The sequence below is a fragment of the Anolis sagrei genome, chromosome 5, assembly GCF_037176765.1.
Source record: "Anolis sagrei isolate rAnoSag1 chromosome 5, rAnoSag1.mat, whole genome shotgun sequence".
Taxonomy (NCBI): domain Eukaryota; kingdom Metazoa; phylum Chordata; class Lepidosauria; order Squamata; family Dactyloidae; genus Anolis; species Anolis sagrei.
In genome coordinates this window covers 113,316,920-113,344,910 of record NC_090025.1, presented here as the reverse complement: position 1 = coordinate 113,344,910, position 27,991 = coordinate 113,316,920, and the positions used below count along the sequence as shown (strand labels likewise).

The 27,991-nt window shown below is 39.8% G+C and overlaps 1 protein-coding gene across 3 annotated transcripts in view; it reads right to left on the bottom strand.

Annotated features, from left to right (window-relative positions):
- STIM2 (stromal interaction molecule 2) overlaps positions 1–25,600 on the bottom strand; it is a 74,407-nt gene extending 48,807 nt beyond the window's left edge. The window contains exon 1 of one of the 3 annotated variants that reach the window (XM_060777856.2): positions 25,151–25,600. In XM_060777856.2, the coding sequence (XP_060633839.2) occupies positions 25,151–25,364 (214 nt within the window). In that variant the 5' untranslated portion in view covers positions 25,365–25,600. The other 2 variants (XM_060777857.2, XM_067468999.1) reach the window with 2 other exon arrangements.
- Between the last annotated feature and the right edge of the window lie 2,391 nt (positions 25,601–27,991).

Below are 27,991 nucleotides of genomic sequence, written 5' to 3'. Positions count from 1 at the left end.
CTCCTCCCTCTAGTGCCAATTTTCTCCACCTCAACGACCCTTAAAGCCTATTCCCCTCACAGCTTAAAATGCTCTTTGGGAGTAGTTGATTTGGATCAGAACAAAAAGCACTTTTTGCAGTTCAACCCAAACCCATGCCAAAAATACTACTTAAACTGCAAAATAGAGAAACTTTGTAACAACTGAAAGGATTCAGAAAGTATAAGAAAATGGGTTGGGGAGTGCATGTCACAGAGTTCACATTTGATAAACTCTCTTTGCTTTCAAACATATAAAAGAAAGTAAACCATACCACAAAATCTGTATTAATAGCTCAGAGATGCCTGTTCCAGCCACAAAGCAGTGCTTACCTTGTTTTATTACACTGGGGGGGGGGGGGGGGGGTATCCCACTTATTGCCCCCAAACCTTCTAAGTTGTGTCCCATCCTTCTAAGTTGTGTAAGGAGCATTCTCTGAAAGTTTCACCATGACATTTTTAGGATGCCAAGCTTTTTTTGATTTGGAGCTAGCTGAGCTGGCATCTGAATGTAGTTCCCTTTTGCTAAAACTTTCACAAACCTGAAAGCATCATGTTGCCTTTCTCAGAAATTCAAAACACAGAGCAGCTGGTACATATGCACAAGGCTGCACAACAATATTGAACCTCAACAACCTGTACTTCTATGAGGAACATTGTGCATGAGGCCATCTCATCAGGAATTAGGGAGTGCTGTGGATGAACTCAACATGAAATCTCAGTTTATCCAAGTAACATTCCATGTAATTCCTCACACATCCATAGGTGATCACTTGGATCCCAGTTATGATCTCAACCAGGTGAGAAACTCTAGGTGTCTTTAGATCGCCACATACTCTGTAATATATGATATATATAAATATGTGCGTATGGAACTTCAAGTTATCTTATGGTAGCTTCATAAATTTCATAAGATTTTTAAGGGAAGGAAAATGTGGAGGTAGTTTGTAAATGAATTATTCCAAAATATAGACTACAGCACCTGAAATTAACACATAAATATCTAGGAACATTTAAAATTTATCAAGATAAGTGAGCCACTGCCACCTTTGGTCCTGGGAACTTTAAAATAATGCTCTAAGATAAAACGTATCCAACAGATATACAAGCAAATCCATATTTTAGTTTGTCTGCAATCTTCTGAGGTTTCCATCTGTATTCAGGGTGTTCCAGGGTAGGTGGGAACCTGAAATGGCTGAGACAACTTCCTCTGTAAATGGTTTATCATAGCAACTGGAAATGGCTGTGATGCCAAGCACAGGAAATACAAACACAGAGACAATCTGTTCTTGGCTTCATAGTGCTTCCTCTATATTGGCGAAAGGGAGAAGGATGTGGCAGTATCTTTACCGACACACACACAATTAAGTGGGAAGGTAGAATATTCACCAAGACAATACTGGTGAAGTTAGCAGGGAACAGAGAGGCATGTAATGCTAAGGTGAACCAGGATATGGTAACTGGAAAATACATTCACTCAAATACATGCATTTGTGTACATGTCTTCCCAGACACATGTCCACTAAATTCAGTGATGTTTAATCTAAAGTACATGGATACACAACTGTAGCTTAAATAATATTCATAATAAAAAAGATTTTAGATTTGTTTACGGTGATATGAACATCCTTAAAAAAAAGAATCTAAGATAGAAGTAACTAAGCTTTAGCATTCCCAGTAACATATGATTGTAATATTGTGTATGTGTGTTCTAACATGTTCTATATCACAGTCAACCCCTAATGTGCCATGTGTTGTGAAAACCACTGTATTGGGCAGTCCTTTTAGAGAAAACCAAAATTATAGTTTTAGTAATTTATTATAAGATAACCTCAGTATATGCTGAGAGATTTCCTTAAAGCTACTTAAGAAAAGACAAGATTATGTAATCTGCACACAATAAGACGGAAATTAAAGAATATGCTAATCTATGAGGGTGAAAGTCAATGTTTAACAGAATTAATATAAAGATTAAATAATAAAGGGGCAAGAAAACATCCCTTTTTCACTCTGCTTCAGGTTAGTATTGGGATCACAAATTATTATTGTCAAACTTGAAAATAAGTATGGAAATTATATAATCCAGGAATGCAGAAATTGTTTCTTATTACATATTTGAATAAGGGCAGCAAACAAGACAGAAAAATCAGAATGAAGTCTTAATTGCTTAGCCAACAGGGTATTGGTATCAAGAAAAAAAGTCTGACCAATAAACAACCTCGTCATCAATTTACTTTTCTAAATTTACTTCATCTTTCACATAATCACCAGCTGTTTTACTAATTTTTATCAACTTACAACCTTAATTTGAAATTCTATCCCCACCCCCACACCCTCACCTCTAAAAATTTCCCACTGAAAAAACAGGGCTGATTTCTTATGAGATTTAAATAGTGAGGCATGGTAAATATTCATATTTTGAATCTTAGCTTTCCAGTAAAAATCATAACATTACTCACAAGTCATAAAATAACAATGCCTTTTAACAGTACAGCTGTCACTAGTCATGATCAAAATACTATATAACAAGCTTTGTACAATCGTGTCATAGGTTTACTCTGCTACTAAGCAATATCTTTAACTAGGTACGTGTAAAAGGAAGCATAAGCCTTGAAAAAGACTTAATGTCCAAATCACAGGACTTAATCAGCATCAGAGAAACTTGCAGAAATTAAGATTTAGCAAGTGAAGAACAAGAAGTCATTGTTTTGCCTCGGCTCCTTTATTATTGAAGAAAGATTTAAGAAAATGAAACTTTAGATACTGGCATCTAAATTCCTTTTTATAATCCAGAACACATGCCCTGATCTTTTGACTCCATCCCAAAAAGTATTTATCAGCAACCTGAAGACTGACCAGAATCTGTTTCTACCTTTAAGAGTCATACCTAAGTTCCTACAAAAATATAGGGAAAGGAGTTAGGTAAAGTGTTAATTAAATAAAGCTTGTTTTTGTGTGGCAGTTTAAGTGCTAACAAGTCCCATACACTTTTTACTAAGACAAAAAGGGGAGTAAAAAAAAACTGGCGGTACAGAGAACCCAATATTTCTAACACTTTATCACAGTATGGAAAAAGCTGGAAACATCTGCATAGTTGAAAACAAGATATGTATAAAACTGGGAGGGGGGGCATAACTAGACCTCTTAAAGGAGCTGCTCCTCCTTTGCCCCAACCTGCAAACATGCTTCCATTGAGGCACACCCTATTTTGCAAGGCTTCACAATGCTTTCCCTATTCAAATGAAGAAAAGGCAGCCAGCTATCCACTTGGATAGGGAAAATGCGGCATCATGAACATGGAAATCCAACTGATCGTACTTTTTTTAAAAAAGCACCCATACAAAAATAAAATCCTAAAAATAATGATCCAATCCAGTTTCAAAAGAAGGCTGAGAGAGAAAGTTGGATGGATGAAAGAGAAATTGAAAAATTCCACTCCATCATCTTCTATGGAAAGCTGAAGTTCTAAAGAGGTAGAACAAGTCAAGTGTGGCCGCTATGCACTGACCCATTCCGAAACCAAGAAAAATTGTTTTAAAAAATGGTTCTAGTACCTCAAAAGAATCAAGTTAAATAATAGTTCACAGGCAAGACCCCCAATTCATTGCACAGGGTAGTTTTTCTGTTTTGCAACCTCTCGTTCCCTCAGATGGAGAATACTTCTTTGGAGAATAAAATAGCACAAAGGAAAACATCACTACTTCCTGCCTGAGCAGGGAAAGCAGTATGTTTTCAAAAGGTGTGGACCAGGAAAATAAGAGTGGTTCTATCCTCTAGCTCCTGACACTCCCATGACTCGGGGCAGCTCTTAATTTTCCTTTCCCATAAGTCAGTCACTCTTGATAGGAAAAAAAGTGTGCCCCATCGCAGCCCTGGATTATTATTATTATTATTATTATTATTGTATGAGGAGTGATTTGAGAAACTGCAAGTCGCTTCTGGTGTGTGAGAATTGGCCATCTGCAAGGATGTTGCCCAGGGGACACCTGGATATTTCACCATCCTATAGGAGGCTTCTCTCATGCCCCTGCATGGGAAGATAGAGGTGACAGACGGGAGCTCACCCTGCTCCCCAGATTCAAATCTCAGACCATTTGTCAGCAGTCCTGCCAGCACAAGGATTTACCCACTGCACCACCGAGGGCTCCTTGCAGCCCTATTAAATGGGGAAAAGACTGTAGAAAAAGCAGAAGAATCATGTGATGATGGCCTGGCTTTCAGGAAAGACTGCAAATCAGGTTTTAAAAGGTCATATTTCCTTTGTGAAAGAATTTAATGTTTTTAGAGGTGTTTTCTGAGATCTCAAGCAGGGCATGTGAAAACCTCATTAGAACCTCAAGTCACTGCATTAATCTAAATACTCAGAACCCACAAGCACAGTATTTGCAACTCCTGATCTTGCTCTCAAAAACTGCCTAGAAGAGAAATACCAATGCTGAAGCCAACTTCCTAGAAGCTCCAAGACTAAGACAAAAATGAGAGGTAAAATACTGAAAAGCTGCTGATCTCTTCAACAAGTAATAAAATGTTTTGAAAGATCCATAGTTTCCCCCAAAGTGCACCAAAACCATGATGTTACATAAATTCTTCACAAAGCATCACCAATGAGAAGCATTACCCTTATGCATGGTGTTATGAAGTTTACTAAGATTGTAAAAGTAAACAACAGGTCTGGCTGGTATTCAATAAAAACAACAGCCCTTTGTGATAGTTTTGAACAAGTTCATAAACCTCTCAGGATATTCCAAACAAACCTCTATGCTTTCCTTCTACTTATTCTTCCCTTCCCTTTTTCTTACATATATGTTTATTGTTTTTTGTTACACAATGCAAGTGCTTTGGAGTGACAAGAATCCAAGATTTACTATGAAAAGCTTTCAGGTGCCCTGTTCTGTACAAACCTACGGTTAAAAAAGCACAGTGTTCCAAAAGGAACAGAGTTCCCTCTGAGTCCAATGAGATTTGTTTCCAAATGTGTAAAGAACTGCAGTCTAAATATATGGGTGAGGTGGAAGATTTTATAAACACATTAACTCATAAAGAATGTAGGAAAACAATATAAATCAAACTGATCACCTGAAGTAAAAGCAATAGTAATTAAGATTTTGTTTATGCTCATGGTTTGCTCCTTTCTGTTGAAATTGTCCATATGCTTGTGGATCTCAATGGCTTATCTGTATAGTCCAACATGATAGTGGTCAGAGTGGTTCAGCATTTCTGTGTTTTCAAATAGTATTCTGTGTCCAGGTTGGTTTATCAGATGCTCTGCTAAAGCTGACTTCTCTGACTGAATTAGTCTGCAGTGCCTTTCATGTTCTTTGATACAGTTGTCCAGCATTTCTGTGTTGTTAAATAGTATTCTGTATCCAGGTTGGTTTATCAAGTGCTCTGCTATAGCAGACTTCTCTGGTTGCATTAGTCTGCTGTGCCTTTCATGCTCTTGATTTGTGTTTGGGCACTGCATTTGGTGGTTCCTATGTAGACTTGTCAACAGCTGCATGGTATATAGTAGACTCCTGCAGTGGTTAGAGGATCCCTCTTATCCACATAAATCTACATAGGGACAAGCAAATGCAGCACCCAAACATGAATCAAAGAGCATGAAAGGCATTGAAGACTAATTCAACCAGAGAAGTCAGCTTTAGCAGAGCATCTGATAAACCAACCTGGACACAGAATACTATTTGAAAACACAGAAATGCTGAACCACTCTGACCACTATCATGTCGGACTAGACAGATAAGACATTGAGATCCACAAGCATATGGACAATTTCAACAAAAAGGAGCAAACCATGAGCATAAACAAAATCGGGTGACCAGTATTAAAAAACACCACCAGAATCAAGATAGTAAATCAAGAACCTTACTCAGAAACAGGGGAACTCCACACAACAAGCAATCAAGTGCTAGTTAACATCTCCCAAACAAAAGATGCCCCCCAGGCAACAACAGCCAGGCTTTGCAGCAGCAATGCTACTCAATGCTAAACAAGCGGGCTAACTGCAACATTCACACTTGCTTCAAACAGACAAGAGTTCTCTCTCCCACCCTGGACACTCCAGATACATATATACTCCACTTGCCTCGTTCCCACAGACCTCTGAACAAACCTTTGAGGATGCCTGCCACAAGTGCAGGTGAAATGCCAGGAGAGAATGCTACTGGAATATGGACATACAGGCCAAAAAAATCACAGTGATTCCAGCCATGAAAGCCATCAACTATATCTTATCTATCTATCTATCTATCTATTCCACACAATCTAGCATTTACAATCAATTTATTTAAACACACCTGTTCAAAAGCTTGTAATTTTACATTATTCCCATTCAATTGAGATTCACTAACATGTACCACCTCTGATACTGAATAAACACAACTACTTTTTCCATTACCAGACACAAAATAGTATAGTGCTACAATATAGCAAAATGAATGCTAGAAAGTGATTGTGATTCATCTGATGATTCAGAATCATGCTTATACACATATGTTCTGCTTGGGAGCTTCCCAACAAAGTCTGTTTGTCAACTGTGAAAAAGGAATGCTGGACCAGTCAGAACTTTGCCCTGATTTCAAACACTGTTATTAAGTTCTAATCAGCCACCAGCAGGTTAAGAGCTATCTATGGTTACAAGCATGGGGGCTCAGGGTTCCCATGTCAGTGGGGCAGCGACTGTGTCCACCATTCAGTCTGTACTTTAAAGGGGCTATCCAAGGTGCTGGAACTATTTTGGGAATATGGCTCAAGTCCTTGGATAGGGGGTGTCATGATTTTCTGGGGGGTTCTCCCAAAAACCCTTATTTTTTTCTAGAAAATTTGAACAAGATGGATTATGGAACATCATTGTTTTAGAATGATAAATGAAATGTTTTATATAAGCTGTTTACATATTTATTCCATCCATGATTTTAAAACTTATATGAAAAGAAAGCATTGATGAAAGGCCATGTATAGCATCAGGTTATTATAATCCTCATTTTGGCATTCATTTCTCAGTTCTTACAGGAATATGTATGTTATGTCTCCTTGATACTATGGAGATCTAATGAAAAGAAGTAATTTCTCTGTTTTATCTGTGTTGATAGTTTATTCTGTTTGTTTTCTTGTGCATGTGTGTTTTCCTACTCCGAGAAAAGCCCAGACAAAAGATTCCTTATAGTTCTCACAGTACAGAACAATCTAGTTGCATTTGTAACAAAAAATGTTTTTAAAACCTGACTTTCTAATGGTATACAGAGTAAAATGTACATTTAATATTTTAAGCATATTTTTATGCCAAACCAGTTATATATAATTTATTTTACATGTCTAAAGTAATGCTAGCTTTTAATCAACAACAAAACTTTATTACAATCACTGACCAGCACAAACATGGATCAGTAATCAGTAAAGAGTGCTATTATTTTTCCAATAACTTTCTGAGTTTCCAAGTGCATGTATACATGGCATTCCTTTGCATGCACACACATACAGCTTCAAAATCTCTGGAAATTTCACATTTCTAACTTGACATTTTTGGTGCATATCTTTTACAGTTAATCTTACATCCTTCAGACAGAACCAAGACAATGAAGGTAAACAGAATGTTATATAGATTTAGGGTTCACAAAGAACCAACTTCTGTCAAGAGTCAAATTAATGTTATGTAATCTTGCTCACCATCAAAGCATATAAGGAAAAGAAAACAGTTCCTACTACAGAAAGCTGGATTTCAGAGTACTCCCATGAAATTACTGACTTATTATCAGGATCAGCAAGAAGGAAGGAAGGCAGGCAGGAAAAGTACATGGTTCCAACCTGTAGTATCCTGGGATTTGTATTTTTGTGAGACTTTTAAAATCCTCTACTGAGCTCCAGTAAATAACTAACTGCAAATTTCAGAGTCTGTAGGACCAAGCTATGGCATTCAAGTTTACAAAAGAGCTACACTTTGAAATTTACTGATTAAATTTACTGATATTTTGGGTGTAGCTGTTTTGTCTTTTGCCCAAAACTAAATGTGAAACTAAATGTGGCCCTTTGGAAGAGTTTCCCAATTCTTGACTAACATTGAATTCTGAAAATGTGAAAAAAATGAAGAAAGTTGCTGAGTTAGAGAACATCAGAAGATACAGACCTGGGCCCCTTCCACACTGCCCTATATATATCCCAGGATCTGATCCCAGATTATCTCCTTTAAACTGGATTATATGAGTTTCCACTGCCAGATAATCTGATCTAGGACTCAGACTTTCTCCCAATTTCAGAGCTGTGAAGACAATTGTGTCAGTTCTTAAATAGAACCAGGCTAGGTAGTAGGGACTCCCTTGCACCTGCAAGGCAGTTGAAAGAGTCCCAATCAGAACACCATATGAGCCTGATCCAGTGCCTGGGATACCAGATCAGGCCCACAATTTGTGTTAGTGTAGAAGGTCTCTTTCTCATTTTAATGTCTCTTTCTCCAATCTCTGATGGGTAAATGAAGATGTAAAATGTAAGATGGATTACATTTGGATTACATCGTTCCTGATTAATTAACATTTACCCATGAGTCTAGCATAGACCAGGATGCCTTCACTGTTCACATCACCCCCCATTATGCCATAAGCATGTATACGTGTGTGCATGTGTATACAGTGGGCAATGCGAAAGCGGAAACTGACAAGATAGAAATCTGGCCATGGTGGCTCATTGCCAGGGTGTGTTTGAAAAACAAGAAGGCTGTTTTACCGTTCTCATTTGCATTGCATGACTGTTTGTGTTCTTTTATTCCGTTTCTGTTAATTACAAGTAATGCTCATTTAACACTAATTTGACAGAACAAATGGACTTATAAAGGAAAGACTTAATTTACCAAATGTTGGGAGCGCTTTAAGAATTATACTATGCAAGCTCATATAATAACATATAAAAACTCTGCAAGTATTTCCAGTTGGCACTTCAGCATGTAAAACAACAGCTACATAAGCAAAGTGTTGCTCATCATAGACATTAGCAGAACATAAGAATATGCCTGCAGGATCAGATCAAAGACACAGCTAGTCCAACATCCTGCTTCCTTCATGAGGACAAAATGTGGCAGTGATTTCTAAAATTATGCCTGGCATGAAACAACTACATTGGTGAGATCTTTTTCTTCTTCTTCCATAATACCAACACTCTAGGTGACCCAATGCAAATGACTGGCATGCTGTAGATCAGGGACACATGAACTCAGAAGCTGTAAACAGACTCCCAAGGCCGTACTGCAGTAAGCCTGCTTGCTTTCAAAGGACTGATGTGACTGTTATTGTTATTTATTCATTTATGTCACACTTTTTTGAGAGCTAGATTTGTGGTCTGAGCGTTGAATTACAACTCTGGAGACCTGCATTTGAATCCTTGCTCGGCCATGGAAACCTGTTGAGTGACCTTTGTCAAGTTACACTCTCTTAGCTTCAGAGGAAAACAAGGCCTTTCAGAAACATCCTGAAGACATGCAAAAATAACACATTTCCCTAATAATGGAATTCTAGGAGATTCAGAAAAATTAAACCGAATATAGTTAAAAGCTGTATTTGCTGAGATGAAACAGGAGATCTGATTAAATCAAATATGCCCTGCTTGTTTTAATTATAGTTAGTGTTTTATCAATGAACATCAGTTGAACAGCCACAGCAGTGGAGGTCAAAAATGGACCCATAGATCCACCCTTAGTATCGATCCAGAACAATGAGCAGAAAATACTTCATCTCGTGCTCTTTTCATTTTGAGTGACATCACAACTCAAAACCCACTGGACGAATTGCCACCAAATTTGGCCTCAAGACACCTACTAACCCAAGGAGTAAACACCACTAAAAGAAAATTGATTTTGTCATTTGAAAGTTATAGTTGCTAGAATTTATAGTTAACCTACAATAAAAGAGCAATAAAATGATGGAATTGAACCAAACTTGGCACACAGGACTCTCATGACCAACAGAAAGCACTAAAAGGGTTTGGTGGCCATTGACCTTGAGTTTTGGAGTTGCAGTTCACCTACATCCAGAGAGCACCGTGGACTCAAACAATGAAGGATCTAGAACAAACTTGGCATGAATACTCCATATGCCAAAATATGAACACAGATGGAGTTTGGGGAAAATAGACCTTGACATTTGGGAGTTGTAGTTACTGGGATTTAAAGTTCACCTACAAGCAAAGAGCATTCTGAACCCCACCAACAATAGAATTGGGCCAGACTTCCCACACAGAGCCCACATGAACAACAGAAAATACCATGTTTTCTGATGGTCTCTGGTGACCCTTCTGACACCCCACTTGCAACCCACCCAGGGGTCCCAACCACCAGGTTGAGGAATTCTGCCTTAAGGCCATCCAGTCCAACTCCCTTCACCAGGGCAAGAAAACATAATCAAAGTCCTCCTGACAAAGAACCATCCAGCCATAGATGTAGATAGATATATATTATTCATACACACAAATATATATGTATATGACAAATATAGTATCATAGGTTTGAAAGGGACCCCTAAAGGAGAGTTATATGTTGCATGTTTCAAAGTAGGCAAACCATACAATCTCTACATCAACACTGACAAAGAAACAGCAAAAATACTGTTTACCCACAAGCATAAAGAAATTACATATATCACAAACCAACACTTTCTCATTACTTTATTTTCCAGATCACCAGACTAGGCCACAGTAACGCATGCAGGGGACAGCTAGTATCTCTCTCTCTCTCTCCCACACACACACACACACACACACACACACATGCATATATACTGTGGGGAGGGGGGAGGTTGGGATGAAAGGGGGAATACAGCACATTCAAAACAAGGTATGAAGCCAGAGGTCATAATGTCCATGTCCAGAGGCAATATCCCACGAGATACTAGTCGGTGGGGGTTGGAAACAAAAGACAGCTATTGAATTCATATCAAGCTCATAAATATCCTAGACATTTGTTCCTTTCAAAAACAGCCTACTGAACTAGACGGGCCTGCTGCCTTACATGGGTACCAATTTGAATTATTTGCATAAAGTTGATATTGTTCCGTATTATATTATAAAACCCCTGAAATAAATACAAACACATCAATCTGCAGAATAGATAATAAAATAAATATGTCATCAAAAATAGCTTGTGGTAGCAGGAGTGAATTTCCTGTTCTAGAAGAAACTTTGGTGAAGATAAATAGCACCAAAAGCCAGATAACAGCTGTTATAAAAACAGGAACAAAACCAATTGAATAGTTTCTCTTATGAAATCAGGTAGAAATAACTGAGAAAGGGTTTATCAAATTGTAGAAACAAGAATTTAGTTTTTGTCAAAACCTGCTCTTTTATGTGGTCTCAGAAGAACAGTATGCAATGCCATTAATGACTGGAAAAAATACATTCCGCTAAAATTATTCTTTATACAAGCTTAACAAAAGCAGTTTAGAGTATATTTTTAAGAACACTTACATTATAAAAAGTAGTCATATTGGATGGAAAATGGTGTATGAGCTCCCTGACCTGTAGTTGAATGTAAAACATCCTAGTTTCAGCTATGCCTGAAAGGATGATAATTCATTTCGAAGTGTTTACCTTATATATTTTTATAAACTACTAAAAATGTAAAAGAGTTCTCTTTATTATGAGAAAAAAGGTTAAGCAAACCATTTTTATTTGAGGCTTGCATGCCCTCAAACCTATATAAGGAAATAATATTTCTAGAAACCTTCAAGTGACAAGCCATTTTCCTAGAATTTAAACTGCAGTGAAATCATATGCATGAAATTTACTTTAAAATGATTAAAAACAATATAAAAATGTTGCCACTGCAGTTGCTAAATAATTAAGATTGAATCTCTAACATCTCTCAGATAACACTGAGGAACGAAAAGTGTGCTATACCTGCCTAAAAGGGGGAAGGGGGGATAATCAGAGCAAGCCAAATATCTATACTGAAGAGGGAGGTTTATGAACCTTATCCTACACAGCTATGAATTTTGTATCAAAGAGATAATATTGCATGCCTTGCAATACAATTCAAAGTGGAGCAAAACAGATCTGGGCTAACAGGCGGCTCTTAAACATGTGTTCAGGATAAATTTAAATTCCTTCAAAGCAATTCATTATCTGTTAAGTAACAAGGACATGAAAATTCATTATTTTTATGGATCTATAAGGCTGCAGTAATCAGCATTTCAAATTCAACACAATAATTCTTGTATTCCATTGACAGCAGCTAATCCTTTCAGAAAGTATGCTAACAAAAAGAAACCAGAGAGAAGCACTGGACATGAACTCCAAAGTTAAAACATCATATTTATGGCACATGATGAATGAGACTGAAAAGAAAGAAAAGAGTATAAATCTTTCCTCTTTTAGAAAGAAAAATAAAACTAACAATATGTTATTCTAAAACAGAGATTCCTAAACTCTAGTCCTCCACGTGTTTTGGACTTCAATTCCTTGAGGTCCCTGCTGCCTTGTACAATGATCACGGATTTTAGAAGCCGACGTTCAGAATACCTGGAAGACCTGTTTTGGAAATATTGCTTTAGAGTATGGATTCTCATGTACCCAATTGGATTAGCCAAATCTATTCTGCAACATCTGAAAAGTATCTGTCTGTCTGAACATCTATGGTAATGGCTCTTATAACATTCTTAGCTGATCAAAGATCCCAGAGGCATGATCATCAGTGGTTGACATCCCAATGCTTAGCTTGGGCCACAGCTCTGCTTTAACAAGTCTACCTAGAAGCACACTGTGAACACTAGCAGTTGTTGGAAGCTCCCATGTTAGTGAGACTGCAAATACATTCTATATTTTAGTCTGAAGTTTTGAAAACCGATCCAAGGTACTGAACCCTTTTCAGCACCTTGGCCAGCTCTTTTCAAATGACCCAAGATGGACACGTGGGTGCTCTCCTTTTGCAGCCATCCATCAGTACGGCTTGATCTCAAAGGGACTGTGTGTGTACCCAAAGACTGAGGGCTCTTGGCAAATTTTACCCATTCAAATGCGCACAGAATGCCAAAAAGTTTCTACTTTGTATCCTTTCTGCTACATTTCTGAAGTTCTCGTTACTATGGAAATGATAGAAGCGAGCATGAGCATTCCCAACTGAAAACAATTGGCTCTTACATAATGTCCAAAACACATATTTCAGATATGTAGTAATTTGTGGGCTCAAGTTTCTTATGTTTACTACATTCAAAAGAATATGCTTTATTGCTAGTGGTTGATGCAAATGCTGAATTCTTACAAATATTGCCATTTAAAAGTATACAACAGTTATGTAATGAATTTGCAATTGTAGGTGTCGCATAGCTCAGTTTCCACAGCAACCAACACTCCAGAATGATAACTGAATTTAAAGAGAATGAGCCACAAACCATTATGTAACTGATGGAGTCTTGTCATGAGCACTAACAGATATGGTATAGTTATCTCCCTAAATTTTCACTTGGGTATAACATGTTATTAAGAGTTCCTAATCAACAGCCCCATTTGCTCCAAGTTATTCGTCTTAAGATCCTGAAAATAATGCGCGCGCGCGCACACACACACACACACACATATATATATAGAGAGAGAGAGAGAGTTAAACATTCTGGTTTTCTTCTTCTTACTTAAAAATGTGCTGATAACTGCTGTACATTCTAATTTTTATATCTGCTATCATTACACTAAGATTACTGCAAGAACCATTTCCAATAATAGTGATACTCCACTAAAACTACCAAGTGCAATCCTCTGTCTTACCCAGTTCAAAGGTAGAACTTTTATAGTCCATGAACTGCATGCAGACATCCCAACTGCTCCCTATCTGTTATTTGTGGCCCAAATACAGCCTCAAAGTACTGCCTGAAAGTTCCCCAATGTCATTCCCAAAAATCCTTGTCTCAATTAGCTATTTTTCAGGTCTCAGAGGTCCAGGGCATTCATAAATGAACATTCTTTGTTCAGAGAAGGAAAGCCACAGGTATGCGTGACCTTCCCTTCCAAACATGAAAAGCTGTCTCTTTTCAACTATGTCATTTTGCTCTTGTAAACTCACTTAGGGTCCTCAAGACCCTGAGAATAAAGGTACTCAGAAGATGCAACTGGTAATGCCCTGTTTCTTAGGAAGGAAATGAGGCATTTAGAAAGCTAGCAACCATATGCTCCTATCTTCTTATTAATCTTTGTACTGCCATTTTTTCATAGGGGAGTAAAAATGAATGTAGTCTACAGGAAGGTGGCAAAATTGAACTTCAGGCATACCAACCTGCTCATTCTTAGTTGAGTTAAACTATGGAGCAACAGACATCTACAACTGGCACAGAAACCACAGTAACTGATAGGTCCCACTTCTGCTACATAGATCCTCTAAACTACGGAAGCATATCAATGATCAAGAAAAGAGAGGACGGTAGTACAAGCCAGATATTAATTTTACCTACGGTTCTGTCTATGCATGTGCCTTCAAGTAGCATGTTAATTAAAGGCAAGTACATGAATTTCATAGGGTTTTCTTAGGCAAGGAATATTTGAAGTGGTAATGACAATTCCTTCCTCTGCAAAATAGGATCTAGGATTTGTTGGCAGTCTTCCATCCAAGTGCTCACCAGAGCTATTCCTACTTATCTTCTATGATATGGTACCTTTACTAAACTTAATCCCCATATTTGCTCTTGTACACATCATCCTCACTCCCTTTGCTCTCTGTCTTCTCAGAAACGTGTGTGTTTTTCCCCAAGGCAAGAAATAGATATGACAGATAGATAAAGCCAGATGATCTTTTTTTTTTTTAGAAATGGGGATCAGCTTTGACTTATTTCCCCCAAAATGTACTATTAGTTGTTACTAGAGATCTGATACATGTACCATTAACAAATCTATTTGTCTACAATATCATGATACAGATTAATTACAGATTCCAAGAGCTGGATCAGATCTTTTTAAAATTTTGGATTTTAGTCGATATTTTTCATTAGCCCGTGATTTTTGCACCAACTAGCCTGATGAAAATTTCTGGAGAATTCACAAGACTGTACTTTGTTGTTTATTTGTTCAGTCGCTTCCGACTCTTCATGATCTCATGGACCAGCCCATGCCAGAGATCCCTGTTGGCCATCACCATCCCCAGCTCCTTCAGAGTCAAGCCAGTCACGTCAAGGATACCATCCACCCATCTTGCCCTTGGTCAGTCCCTCTTTCTTTTTTCTTCCACTTCCCCCAGCATCATTGTCTTCTCATGCGGGGACATGAGAGAAGCCTCCCACAAGGATGATAAAAACATCAAATCATCCGGGCGTCCCCTGGGCAACGTCCTTGCAGACTGCCAATTCTCTCATACCAGAAGCGACTTGCAGTTTCTCAAGTTGCACCTGACACGATTAAAAACATTGTCTTCTCCAAGCTTTCCTGTCTTCTCATGATGTGGGCAAAGTACTTCATCTTTGCCTCTAATATACTTCCCTCCAATGAGCAGTCGGGCTTTATTTCCTGAAGTATGGACTGGTTGGATCTTCTTGCAGTCCAAGGCACTCTCAGAATTTTCCTCCAGCACCACAGTTCAAAAGTGTCTATCTTCCTTCACTCAGACTTCCTTATAGTCCAGCTCTCATATCCACAGATTACTATGGGAAATACCATTGCTTTGACTATGCGTATCTTCATTGCCAGTGTCACTGTACTATCTTTTAGTATTTTGATTAGTTCTGATTTCTTGAAGTTTTTCAGTTGTTATTAAGACTAATGAATTGAAACGTTGAGACTTTAGCTTGGAGAGGGAAGTATTTATTTTATATTTTCTTTGATTATAGAATAAAATAACTTTATCGTCATTGTACACTGCACAGTAAAATTAAATGCTTTTCCCAGCACACCTCACAAAAACAACATACCCATTCCCCATACTCCAACAATCACCACACAGCCTCCAAGGCCACATCAATGTGAAACCATGGAGTTCAATATAGTCAAAGCTCTATGATAAATACTATTTCTCAGTCTGTTTGTCCTTATCTTTATCATCCTATATCATCTTATATTTTGATTTATGCTGGAACATGCCACAACTTTTGATTTTATTATATTTTCATATATGCTGGAACATGGTATTACTTTTTGGAATACAGAAGTATTCCAAGGAAAAATAGTCTCCCTTCCTAACGAAACCACTTTGGGTAAGGTTTTGCAAGAACCTTAACTAAACAAAAGAGAAATGTTGACTATAGATTCACTGAACACTGTTTTGCATGTGATGATATCGTTACTCATGATAGCATGGAGAAACATTTGATTCTAATTTCCATTTCCAACCCCATCACTGAAAGCTCTTCATGTATGTATTTCAAAATAATGTGCTCTGTGTATGCCTATATCCATTTAATCCAAACAAGAACCTTGAACAATGGCAATTTACCATCCTCTTCACCAAACCCATATCGCATGTTGCCTATTATTATCTAACAATGTGAATTATGATAAATCACAAAAGTGACCAAAGGAAAGAATATGAACAGACACAGACAAATTTAATCCCTCCAGGTGTTTTGGGCTTCAACTCCCAGAAATCCCAGCCAGCTGAATGACCAAAGTTTGCCCATGCCTGGTCTAGAATGTATGTCTCCAATGTTGCTGGACTGCAACACTTAAAGTTCTGTGCTAGAAAAAGTTGTGAGTTAAGTGGAATTAATACTCTGAAAACAGGCTTGGCCTGTTCACTAATCCCAACCCCTACCTTCCAACCACACAATATCATTGAGTGATATTGTCAAATTGTCCAAAGAAAAAAGCAAATGCACATCTCCATCCAGGTTACTTAACTATTGTTCAAGCATTTCAAAAGTGCTAGAACCATTCTATTTCCAATTCCAGAGCACCATGGCAAAGTAACTCTAAAATCTATTTTAAAAAATTCCTAAGAAATATAGTATGAATGGCAGGTCACATCATTTCTTCTCCATCCACTTCAAGGTTATGGAGAAGACTGTTTGTCATTCTAGTTCCCTCAAACCTTGGAAAATCCAAAGTTTCAATGCTTTGGGGAGAAGGGAGAGCACTGGTGAAATAATGTTGGTTTTTTTCACATGAAAATTCCAAGGACCTATTTTGGCTCATACAGAAGCACTCTGAAGCTAAAAACACATATACATGGTTGGAAGTGACTTTTGGTCACCCAAAATGTCAAGCAGGCCACTGTCAAATGGTATGGTCTGCCAAGGGTTCAGAAAAGCTTTAAATTATCCTTCAAAATTGAGATCAAACCCAACCCAATCTACTTGCTTCTCTATTGCAAGATAAAAATAATGTGTAGCATTATGTTGAGAGACTAGAATGCTTGACTCAAAAACAGAAAAGTTTGTAGAAATCTCTTTCAGTGGCCTTTGGATTATTGCTACCATGAGAGGAATACAAGAATACCATTAAGAGGCCAATATACTTCATGCATTTTAGAGAAATAAAATAAACACCACTTTCCAGATAATATTTTGAACAGAACACTAACAGCACAACAGAAATTAGCACATTCCCCTACACTTTATATTAAACTTATTTTTCTGCAGCTACAGAAAAATCTGAATATAACTTTTCTGGGGAAGTAAATTTGCCTCTTCTCCTGCTCAACATTATTCCAGGACAAGAAAACTACATTAGAAGTGTGGAATGTGTGGTCTTTCAAATGTTATTAAACAGGAACATCATCATTCTTCACCATTAGATATGTTGGGTAGAGATAATGGGACTTCCAGCCTAAAAACATCTGGGAGGATCACCCATTCCCATCGCCCCATCCCACATTTTTTTTAAGTCCACAAAAATATTCCTTCGCAGCTAAAGCTTCAATCCTGAATACATTCATTCAGGGTAGTGGTTTTCAACCTGTGGGTCCTCGGGTGTTTTGGCCTACAACTCCCAGAAATCCCAGCCAGTTTACCGGGTGTCAGGATTTCTGGGAGTTGGAGGCCAAAACATCTGGGGACCCACAGGTTGAGAACCACTGATTTAGGAAGTCAGCAGCACTAAAACGAATCACCAGAATCTGGTGTCTTCTGCCTACCAAAAGATCCCCTACAGAAGCAGATTCTGTTTCATTTCAAGGCTATGGAAGTGGCACTATCCATGCAATGCTTTTCTGCATAGGACACACACATATAATGACCATGTGGATTTGTATGTGCATTCAATTGCACATTTTAGGGTGTGTTCTGCCACTCAACACAAGACAGAAAAAGGCTTGTTTATTTGTTTGTTTCAAAAAGCCTCTGATGGTCAACTACAAAAAGGGAAAGGGCCATCTCTGTACTTTTTTTTTAGATTTATTGTTCTTTTTAATAATCTTTCTAAATTGCTTTTAATTTTATTGATGGTTTGTAATCATTTTTATTTCTGCACTGTGACATTTTCAGTTGTACCCATTTCACCTTTTATAAGCCACCTTGAGTCCCAGACTGGGGAAAAAGGCAAGACAACAAGAGTATGTAGCAAAATCAATGCCTAACTCAATGTGGAGATTTATGTTATGGTCAACATAATATACTTCCAACTAAACATGTGTAAGGTGGCACTATTAGAGAATATGTACTTTTCTTCAGCCTAACATTAATCTCTAGTTTACAAATTCCAGTGTGAATGTACATACATACAGTTAAGCAATGAAAGCACCATGATCACTTCTCAACAAAACTGCAGATGGGTGGGAAATAGAACAAGCATTCCTCTGCTGTTGCTGTCAGATCCTACTCCCTCTCTGCCTGTTGCTGCCACTAAATATTTGTACAAGACCGAACAAGGGAAACAACCAATGACAGCTGGTCACTACCATGCCAGAATGGCTGTGGATATCCTCCAGGTTTTTCGTCTGAACTTTCCAAATTATCTAAAATGCACAACACTATCCCTAAATTGTGTACAGAGCCATGGATAGCTCCTTTAAATCTCTAAAATGTGGACATATACTGATTTTTAAAAGCTATCAATTCAGACTGGAAGCAATTCTGCACAGCACCAGTACAGCAATGTAAACAGCACCACATCCCTGTGTGCTGCAGCTGAAAGGTACTGTGGAGACAAAACATACAGGGTTATAGCTGGAGCAGGTAAAATCTTAAACCCTGGCAACAATTCTCCTTTATTTCCAGGCTGAATTCTTTTTCCAAGCGTATTTAGAACTAATGTTGGGCTGTCAGAAGAATGCAAGGAAACCTGGATTATGATAGATATTGCTTTCTCGAACAATAGGTACCTACATGGCCAGGCAAAGCAAAGCACAGTCCTGCATTGTTGATGTTATATTAATATGCTGTTGATGTCACACCACTGGCCCAGGAGGATAGAAAGAAAACACATTTTCCAACACTATAATGACAATTTCTGAGGCAAAAGAAAAGGGAAATAAGGGGAAGGAAGCACTTTTTCACATTTAAAGTACTCTTGCTGACCAGATTATGTGTGTGCATGCCAATGATGTGCACAAGCATCACTGGATAGCTGGGAGGTGGTTTACATTTCCTCCAGAATATAAGCTTCGAGCATTTAAGAAGGGAGATGCCAAAGTGAACTCCTCCAGCCCTTCTTGATCTTTTACTTTGGCAGCTCTTATATGAGGTAAGCTAATCTCTGCAAGTACCCACAAAGACAGCAACAGTGTCCCTTCCGAATAGCCAGCACAGAAAACAATTGCAACAATGTGTCCTCCCAGGTACACAATATATTTTCTGATTCTCTTCTCAATCTTCTGAAAGTTATTTTTGATCCAAGTCTTCACCTGAGAATTTTCTGTAGTCTGATTCTGACCTGAGCTTGCAAGTCCCATACCACTGTAAAATCACAGGGCCAGACCAGCACTCATAAAAAGGAACTCAAGTACTGCATGAAAACATAAATTCAGTTAAGCTGGGGCCAGCAATGTTTTTTTAAAACTTTCCCCAGGATGTGAACCTGTTTATTTTTTTCAGGAAATATTTTTACTTATATTTATACTTGTATACGCACACGTGCACAGATCCAATATCTTCTCAAATTGTTCATTTTGATGTGTGCTTTACTTGCACATACTCCTCTGCTCTACACAGTCTACTCCTACTTCATAGTAAGCTCCAGAGCCTTCAGCGGGACTGACTCTGAGAAAATGGTTCCCATTCCAATCCTCCTTCACTTTGACAAGAAAAGGGACAAGGTCTGGGTTTTCTTCCAGCATCTCAATGAGAGAACCTGCTGAGATTCCCTGACCCTTAATTGTCCCTCAAACATTGGATGTGGGAAGTGGCTGCAGTGAGCACCTATTGGTGCTAACAAAAAGAATGAAATGCTCAGAATCTGAGTTACCAGAAGCAACAGCAAAGGATCTTTCCCAAAATCACTGACCTCCATCCCAATTTGCCCCATAGCAAAAGCACCTTTGAAACTCACACTCCTCCACCTCATATCAGTGAAATACAAATACACTACAATTATATATATGTTTGCATGATCCCAAAAGGCAAATAATGGTTTCTATACAAAAATAACAAAAACATCACCACATCTTGGTGCAGGATCCAACCACCAAAAAAAAGCAGGTTAAAGGGAAAGAATCAGACCACAATCTTTTTCATCTCAGGTTTAACCTGTTAGGAGAAAGAAATGCGGGTTTGACTTGAGAGTCAATGACTGCCATGTGCCAACACAGGGTCTGCATAATTGGCCCTACTGACAAGCTGGAATATTTCAAGATTTACATAGTCTTGCTTTCCAAGTTTTCTCTTTTTTAAAAAAAAAAGTCTCTAGGGCAAACCATATTCCTCCTATTCATTTTACTTTTTTGACTTTTAAGAGTTTTTAGTCAATAAATAAAATAGTAATTATGACTGACATTTAATCAAGCAAAGTTCTCCATACAGACGAAGAGTTTAGCGTGACACACCCACTGGCTGAACAACTAACTTCTTTATTCATTTTTAACCTGGTCGGGGCAAGGAAAGAGTGGTCTTTAGTAATAGAGAGCACCAGAGAAACCAATTCAGCAATCCAAGATGTTGAACTAAGAGAGTAGTGTGTCTATGCCAAGGAAGCAGCAAAACCAGAAGTTACTGATCTTTTAATAACTCTGATCTTGTTGAATGATGAGGAGTTTTTTCTCAAAGTTTGAACGCAGACAAAATCCATCACTATTATGCAGGAATCACGGCTGCAGCTGAGGCAGCATGAGTTATGCCCACTGTACAAAGTAGTCTGTGTTCTTATATCCATTATATCCATTTTCCTAGTGCAGAGGTGCAGTGCAGTCGAGTATGATGACAACTCCATAGTGTAATCCAGCATCATAATCAAATTTTTAGCGTGCTGGGTGTAGAGGGCCATTTTTAAAGAGAGAAAAAAATGTTCTTTTCTCATTGTTTGAGTGTATACTTTTCATTTACTGGCATCTTCAAAGTTGAAAATGTTAACTGTAAACTGTTTGGGTAGCAACTGCATTGACTATTTATTTATTTACTTACCCTATTTATACCCCTCCTTTCTTAACCTCAAAGGGGACTCAAGGCGGCTTTACATATAGGCAACTATTCAATGTCTCAAAACAATTAAATTAAATTAAAACAATTAATTTAAAACTATTAAATAACAATTAAATTGAAATTTTAAATTAATGTATATTAAACATTTAAAAATTACATTCAATATTAAAACCATGTCATCCATAATCATAATCCAGGGCCATTCCAATAGTCATTGCACATATACCTTATCTATTATTGCACTAAAATTATTCTTTGAAGGCGTAATCCCAGAGCCACATTTTCACTTTCTATGTCCAGTTAATACTGTTTAAACTTATACTTTCTAGTTTACCAGCAAGCTTGAAGTGGAAACTCACTGTCAACAGAGGACTATAATCAGAGTGGCAGAACAATCAACATGTTGAAGGGTGGGGAGTAGAGGAGTAAAATAATTGTTTTAAGTTTCTCAATATGAATTGCTTGTTTCATACATACCAATTTCTCATTAAATATATTTAACTGTGTATATGTACCTTCTTACACCAAATGCATGCAGGCACCCAGGGCTATAAATTCAGATACTGGGTTTCATCATGTCCCTTAATCTTCCACCAGAGCAATCTACATTCCATCTTTTTATTTGCAAAAACTAGAATGGTGAGTCTCTTTCCTGGGGAAAAAAATTCCCCAGCCTTACAGTAAGCCTTCCTGTTGATAATATTTTATCAGCCTTTCATGGGGCTGTTTATTTTGTCCCAACTTCCTTCTCTCTGCTTAAAATTTCCCTAATGTGCTAAACAGTGTCTTTTGCTGTCTTGCACAGCACAAAATCCAAAAACGAGATAACTGAGCAAAACAGTTATGACTGTCCTGAAGGCAGATGAAAACGTACTCAATGACACACAACTATAAAATACACAGACAAAGATAAGGTGAATATGCTGTATCTTTTCTCCCCAATAATAGTAAAAAAAAAAAAAAACCTTTGGACACTTTTATGCAAACTTCCTGTAGGCTAATAGTGAGTCGGAAGTGTGGGATTGCCAAGGAAGCAGCCTCTATTCCGCATTGCTGCTGCTCTTTCAGAACAGTAATTCAAACACACACCAAATGCTCAGTTGTCATCTGTTTCTTCTGGAAGATTAACTAGTGGCAGGAAGAGCAGTGAGAGTTTCCTCTGGATTTGGGGGGGGGGGGGATGTTTGAAAACACAAAGGAGCAAACCAAGTGCATAAAGTACTTTGCTAATCGAAAATTAGAACTGAGGCTGGTTCGTGCAATGCTGAATGCAGATTCGACTCCTCCTGCTCCAATCGATAAACACTGAAAGGACACAATGCTGTCTATCTTTTGGCATATAGATCAGGGTTTCCAAACTGTGTGTCGTGACACATTAGTGCAGGGGTAGGGAACCTTCGGCTCTCCAGGTGTGGTGGACTTCAACTCCCACAATTCCTTGAGGCTCGTGTAAGCCTTTGGGGTGAATGCCGAGCCTCAAGGAATTGTGGGAGTTGAAGTCCACCACACCTGGAGAGCCGAAGGTTCCCTACCCCTGCATTAGTGTGTCACCTACAGCATGTAAGGGTGTCACATGGATGTAACAAGAAACCTCTGAGTCTATGTGAAACAAGCAATAAATCCTATCTTTTTACAAAATATAACTGAAAGTTTTTCATGAGATAGGTTGCATCTCCACATATTACGTCCAATTTATAAATGCATTATAAGGGGTTGCTTTAACCTCTGGTTTGCTAATGAAACTGAATTACTGTGTCACAAAATGATGCATGTCTAAAAAGTGTGTTACCAACATGAAATATTTGAAAAGCTGTGAAAAACAGAAAAACTTAGATGTAGTGCACATGAATTCAAGGCATTCTGGTTCTGAACCATAAGTGTCTATCCTATACCTTAACACAGGTATTAAGATGTATGCAACCAATTTCCTCCATGTGCCCTAAAAGTAAATTTCCATTTATTTCTGAAACTGAACTGTCAACCGCCTTGAGTTCTCACAAGGAGAAAGGTGGAGTATAAATAAAGTTAGTACTGTATTTCTTCAATTGTAAGAGCCATTGATTGTAGGACGCACTCTAATTTCAGTACTAACAACAACAAAATTACATAAGATACACCTGCAATTCTGAAACGCACCCCATTTTTACAGATGTTTATATGGGGAGGGGGGGAGTGTGACTTAGAAAAGAAGAAATATAATAGTAATAATGTGCCCTTAAATGTCTAAAAAGTGGATCGTCAACATGAAATGTTTGGAAAGCTCTGATAGAGACCAACAGGATGTGCGGAATGTTGACCAAACAAATTGTCAAGGGTTCCTCGTTGGATGAAATGCCAAAAACTAGTTCCGCTTAGACTTCATTTTAGCAACTGCCTTTCACACACATCACACCATGAGGGAAGGACAGAAGGAAGGAAGAAAAGGAAGGAAGAAGGAAGGAATGTTTGGAAAGCTCTGATTAAGAGCAACTAAATCGTCAAGGGCCCCTCATGGACTGAAATGCCACCAACTAGTTCAGTTTAGAGTTCATTTTAATGATTGCCTTCCCTTGTTTCACGCACATAACATCTTAGAGGAGGAAGGAAGGAAAGAAGGAAGGAGGGAAGAAGGAAAGAAAGAAGGACAGAAGGAAGGAAGACAGAAAGAAGGAAAGACAGAAGGAAAGAACAAAAGGAAAAAGAAGGAAAGAAAGAAAGGAGGAAAGAAACAAAGAAGGAGAGAAGGAAGGAAGGAAGGAAAGAAGAAAGGAAGGAATGAAAGAAGGAAGGAAGGAAAGAAAGAAGAAAGGAAGGGCAGAAGGAAGGACAGAAGAAGGAAGTAAAGAAGGAAGGACAGAAAGAAAGAAAGAAAGAAAGAAAGGAAGAAGGAAGAAAAGGAAGGGCAGAAGGAAGGAAGGAAAGAAGGAAGGGAAGATGGAAGGGAAGAAAGAAAAAAGAAAGGAAGGAATGAATGAAAGAAGGAAGGAAGGGTAGAAGGAAGGACAGAAGAAGGAAGTAAAGCAGGAAGTACAGAAAGAAAGAAGAAAGGAAAGAAGGAAGAAAAGGAAGGGCAGAAGGAAGGAAGGAAAGAAGGAAAGAAGGAAGGAAGGAATGAAGGGAAGATGGAAGGGAGGAATGAAAGAAGGAAGGAAGGAAAGAAAGAAGAAAGGAAGGAAGGGCAGAAGGAAGGACAGAAGAAGGAAGTAAAGAAGGAAGGACAGAAAGAAAGAAGGAAGGAAAGAAGGAAGGAAGAAAAGGAAGGGCAGAAGGAAGGAAAGAAGGATGGATGGAAGGGAAGATGGGGGGAAGGAAAGAAAGAGGAAAGCCTCGGTGCTGCCAAAGAGGATCTAGATGCAAACACTTCCTGAACCCTCCTTCATCAGATCTCCTGGAAGCACCCTGGAAGCTCACTGACACATTCCAGGAAGTACCAAGCTCTCCCCCTTCACACCTTACACAGAATCACGGGGGCGCAGAGACGCTGCGCATCCCGGCTTCGACGGACACGTGTCGGCCCCAGGCACCAGCAGGGCGCCCTTCCCCTCGTTTCCCCGCGTGACGTGGCAGCCAACCCGCGTTCCTTCGCCCATCCCGCGCGCGGCTGAAACCCGGGTCCCCTCCAGACAGCGACGGTCTTCTGCGCATGCCCGGAGCCGCGGGGATGCTGCCAAGCCCGCCTCGGCTTCCCCGCCTTTTTACCTGTCCCCAGGGGCCTCGAGGAGGAGGAGGAGGATGAAGAGGAGGAGGAGGAGGAGGAGAAGGAAGAGAAGGAGGCCGGGGCAGCCCCGCCGACGCCGCTGGCGCTGCTGCTTCCCCTCCGGGCCCCGTCTCTGGCCGGCGTCGAGGAAGCGGCGAGGGCGGCGCCCGCCTCAGGCAGCGGCAGGAGCAGCAGGAGCAGCAGCAGGCGCCTCATCTCAAGCTCCGAAAGGGTTTCTTCTTTCCCTCAGCGGCGCGAGGAAGGAGGGAGGGAGGGAGGGAAAGGAGGGAAAGGGCGCGCGCCTCGTTGCTGCTGCTGTTGCCGCCGACGCCGCTCTGCCGCCTCCGCCTCCGCGCGCCGGCCCCCGAGGCAAAGGCCCCGCCCCCAGGTGCCCCGCGCGCCGGTGACGACACAGGCGACGCGGATGCGGAGGAGAGGCTGCTCTCCTCACCGCCGGCAAGAAGCACAGCGGGACACTTGCGCGTGCGCAAGAGGCAGCCACGTCACAGCGACGGGGTCCTCGCCTCCTCCTCCCCCCCCCCACGCTTCCCAAACGCATGCGCAGTACTCGCAGGCTGTCTGCCAGCCTCAAAAGCCCGACGGGGGTCCATTCATTGCAACACAGTCAAACGGGGAGAACTGTTTTCTTTCCCAGCTTTTCCTCCCATTGCTTTGCATTGGGATCCGCCCTTTTTAGAATGAGCTCCTCACATTGGAATCCGCCTCCTCCTCTTCCTCATGCAGTGTCTTCCCAAAGTCTGGTCCTCCAGGAGTTTTGGACTTCATCTCCCAGAATCCCTGGCCGTTCGTCAAGACAGCTGAGGCTTCTGGGAGTTGAAGTCGCGTTCCAAAAGCAGCTTAAAACCCTTCTATGTTCGCAAGCATACAATGAGAAGAACAAATGAAATATTCAGCATTATATATTGGCTTGGAACATGGAAATGGCTGTTTATTGGCAGGTTGTATGATAAAGCATTGCATATTGCCATCATATAGCCGTCCCCTGCCACACATTGCTGTGGCCCAGTCTCTGTATATGTGTTTTGTGTGTATATATATTTGTGTATATATGTGGTTTTGCGCATGCATTCTAATGTGTTTTTTATTTTATTTTTTGGCTTTTTAAGTGTTTTTCAGTGTTTTCATGTGTGATGGTCACTTGTTGGTCTGATAGGTGTTTTGTGTCCAAATTTGGTGTCAATTCACCCAGTGGTTTTTGAGTTATGTTAATCCCCCAAACGAACATTACATCTCAACAAAAGATTCCCCCCAGGCACTTCCAAGCCATTAAATGCTAATCAAGGTGGTCAGATGAAACATTTACACCTAGCTGCAGCAGACAAAAGTCCTTTGTCCCACCCTGGTCATTCCACAGATATATAAACCCATTTTCCTACTTCCAACAGACCTCACTACCTCTGAGGATGCTTGCCATAGATCCGAAACGTCAGGAGAAAATGCCTCTAGAACATGGCCATATAGCCCGGAAAAACCTACAACAACCCAGAACATTACATTTATATGTCAGGAGCGACTTGAGAAACCGAGAGAATTGGCCATCTGCAAGGACATTGCCCAGGGGACACCCAGATAGTTGATGTTTTACCATCCTTGTGGGAGGCTTCTCTCATGTCCCCGCCTGGGGAGCTGGAGCTGACAGAGGGAGCTCAACCCACTCCCTCTGGATTCGAACTGCTGACCCTCTCAGTCAGCAGCCCTGCTGGTACAAGAGTTTAACCCATTGTGTCACCTGGGGCTCCCTGTTATATGTTGTTAACCACCCTGAGTCCCCATCGGGGAGATAGGGCAGGATACAAATAAATTTTGTTGTTGTTGTTGTTGTTGTTGTTGTTGTTCATCCAAAACATCTGGAGGACTCCTGAGTTGGAGAGTCACTGATGGAGAAATCTTTGATATGGAATCTGGTATGAAAGTTGGGTCCAGAAACTCTGAACTTTACGCTGTTTCCGCTTCGCTCCTTCGGGAGCGCTGTTTGCGCAACACAAAAAGGAACACAGATATTATAGAAAGAATGTAAGAGTTCTTTAATGGTAAAACCCGAACCCTAACCCGTAACCCTAATCCTAACCCAAACCCTAAACCTTATCCTAAACTTTATCCTAACCCAAAGCCTAACCCCTAATCCTAACCCTTACCCTAAACCTTATCCTAACCCTCCCCTCCTTTCTATCCTTTCACCAAATGCAACTACGAAGTATATTCCCACCCTCAGTGTGCTGCTTTCCCCTTCCCTTATTCACAACTGCTATTGCGGAATGTGCGTAACGCTTGGAGCTTCTGGACCCACCTATCATACTATCACCTGGAATCTAGACCACAATACTTTGAGGATTCTGCCTGGCAAGGAATGCTAACAATCAATAGCCAAAGTTCCAGATTAGAATTAACTCACCAAAGCAGTCAAAGACAAGGACAAAGGCATTTTATTGCCATCTTGCAAGATGTGATCTCATCAGGGCTATACAAGTGTGAACATGAGAGCATGTGCTCTGCCCAACAGTTTTATACAACCAGGTACACTGTGCAGTTTGAATCCTCCCTCTTCTGCTCTGGATGGCTGGGCCCCAATGATCTGGCTGGAAATCTCCTCCCAGCTAGGTGGTGAAAACTCTGTGGGCTGAGAAGAGTTTCCAAGGAGTGCTGGCATTTCAGGCCAGCAGGGGGTCCAGGATGGGGACAATGGGATTATGAAATCCAGGCCCTGGAGATCAATCGATGGGCTGGGCTGACCTTGGGCTTGGCCAGCCTTTGCTTGGGGCTGAGAAGTAGGGCTGGGCGGTTTCGTTTCGTTAATTCGTAATTCGTTAAAAATTCGTTAATTT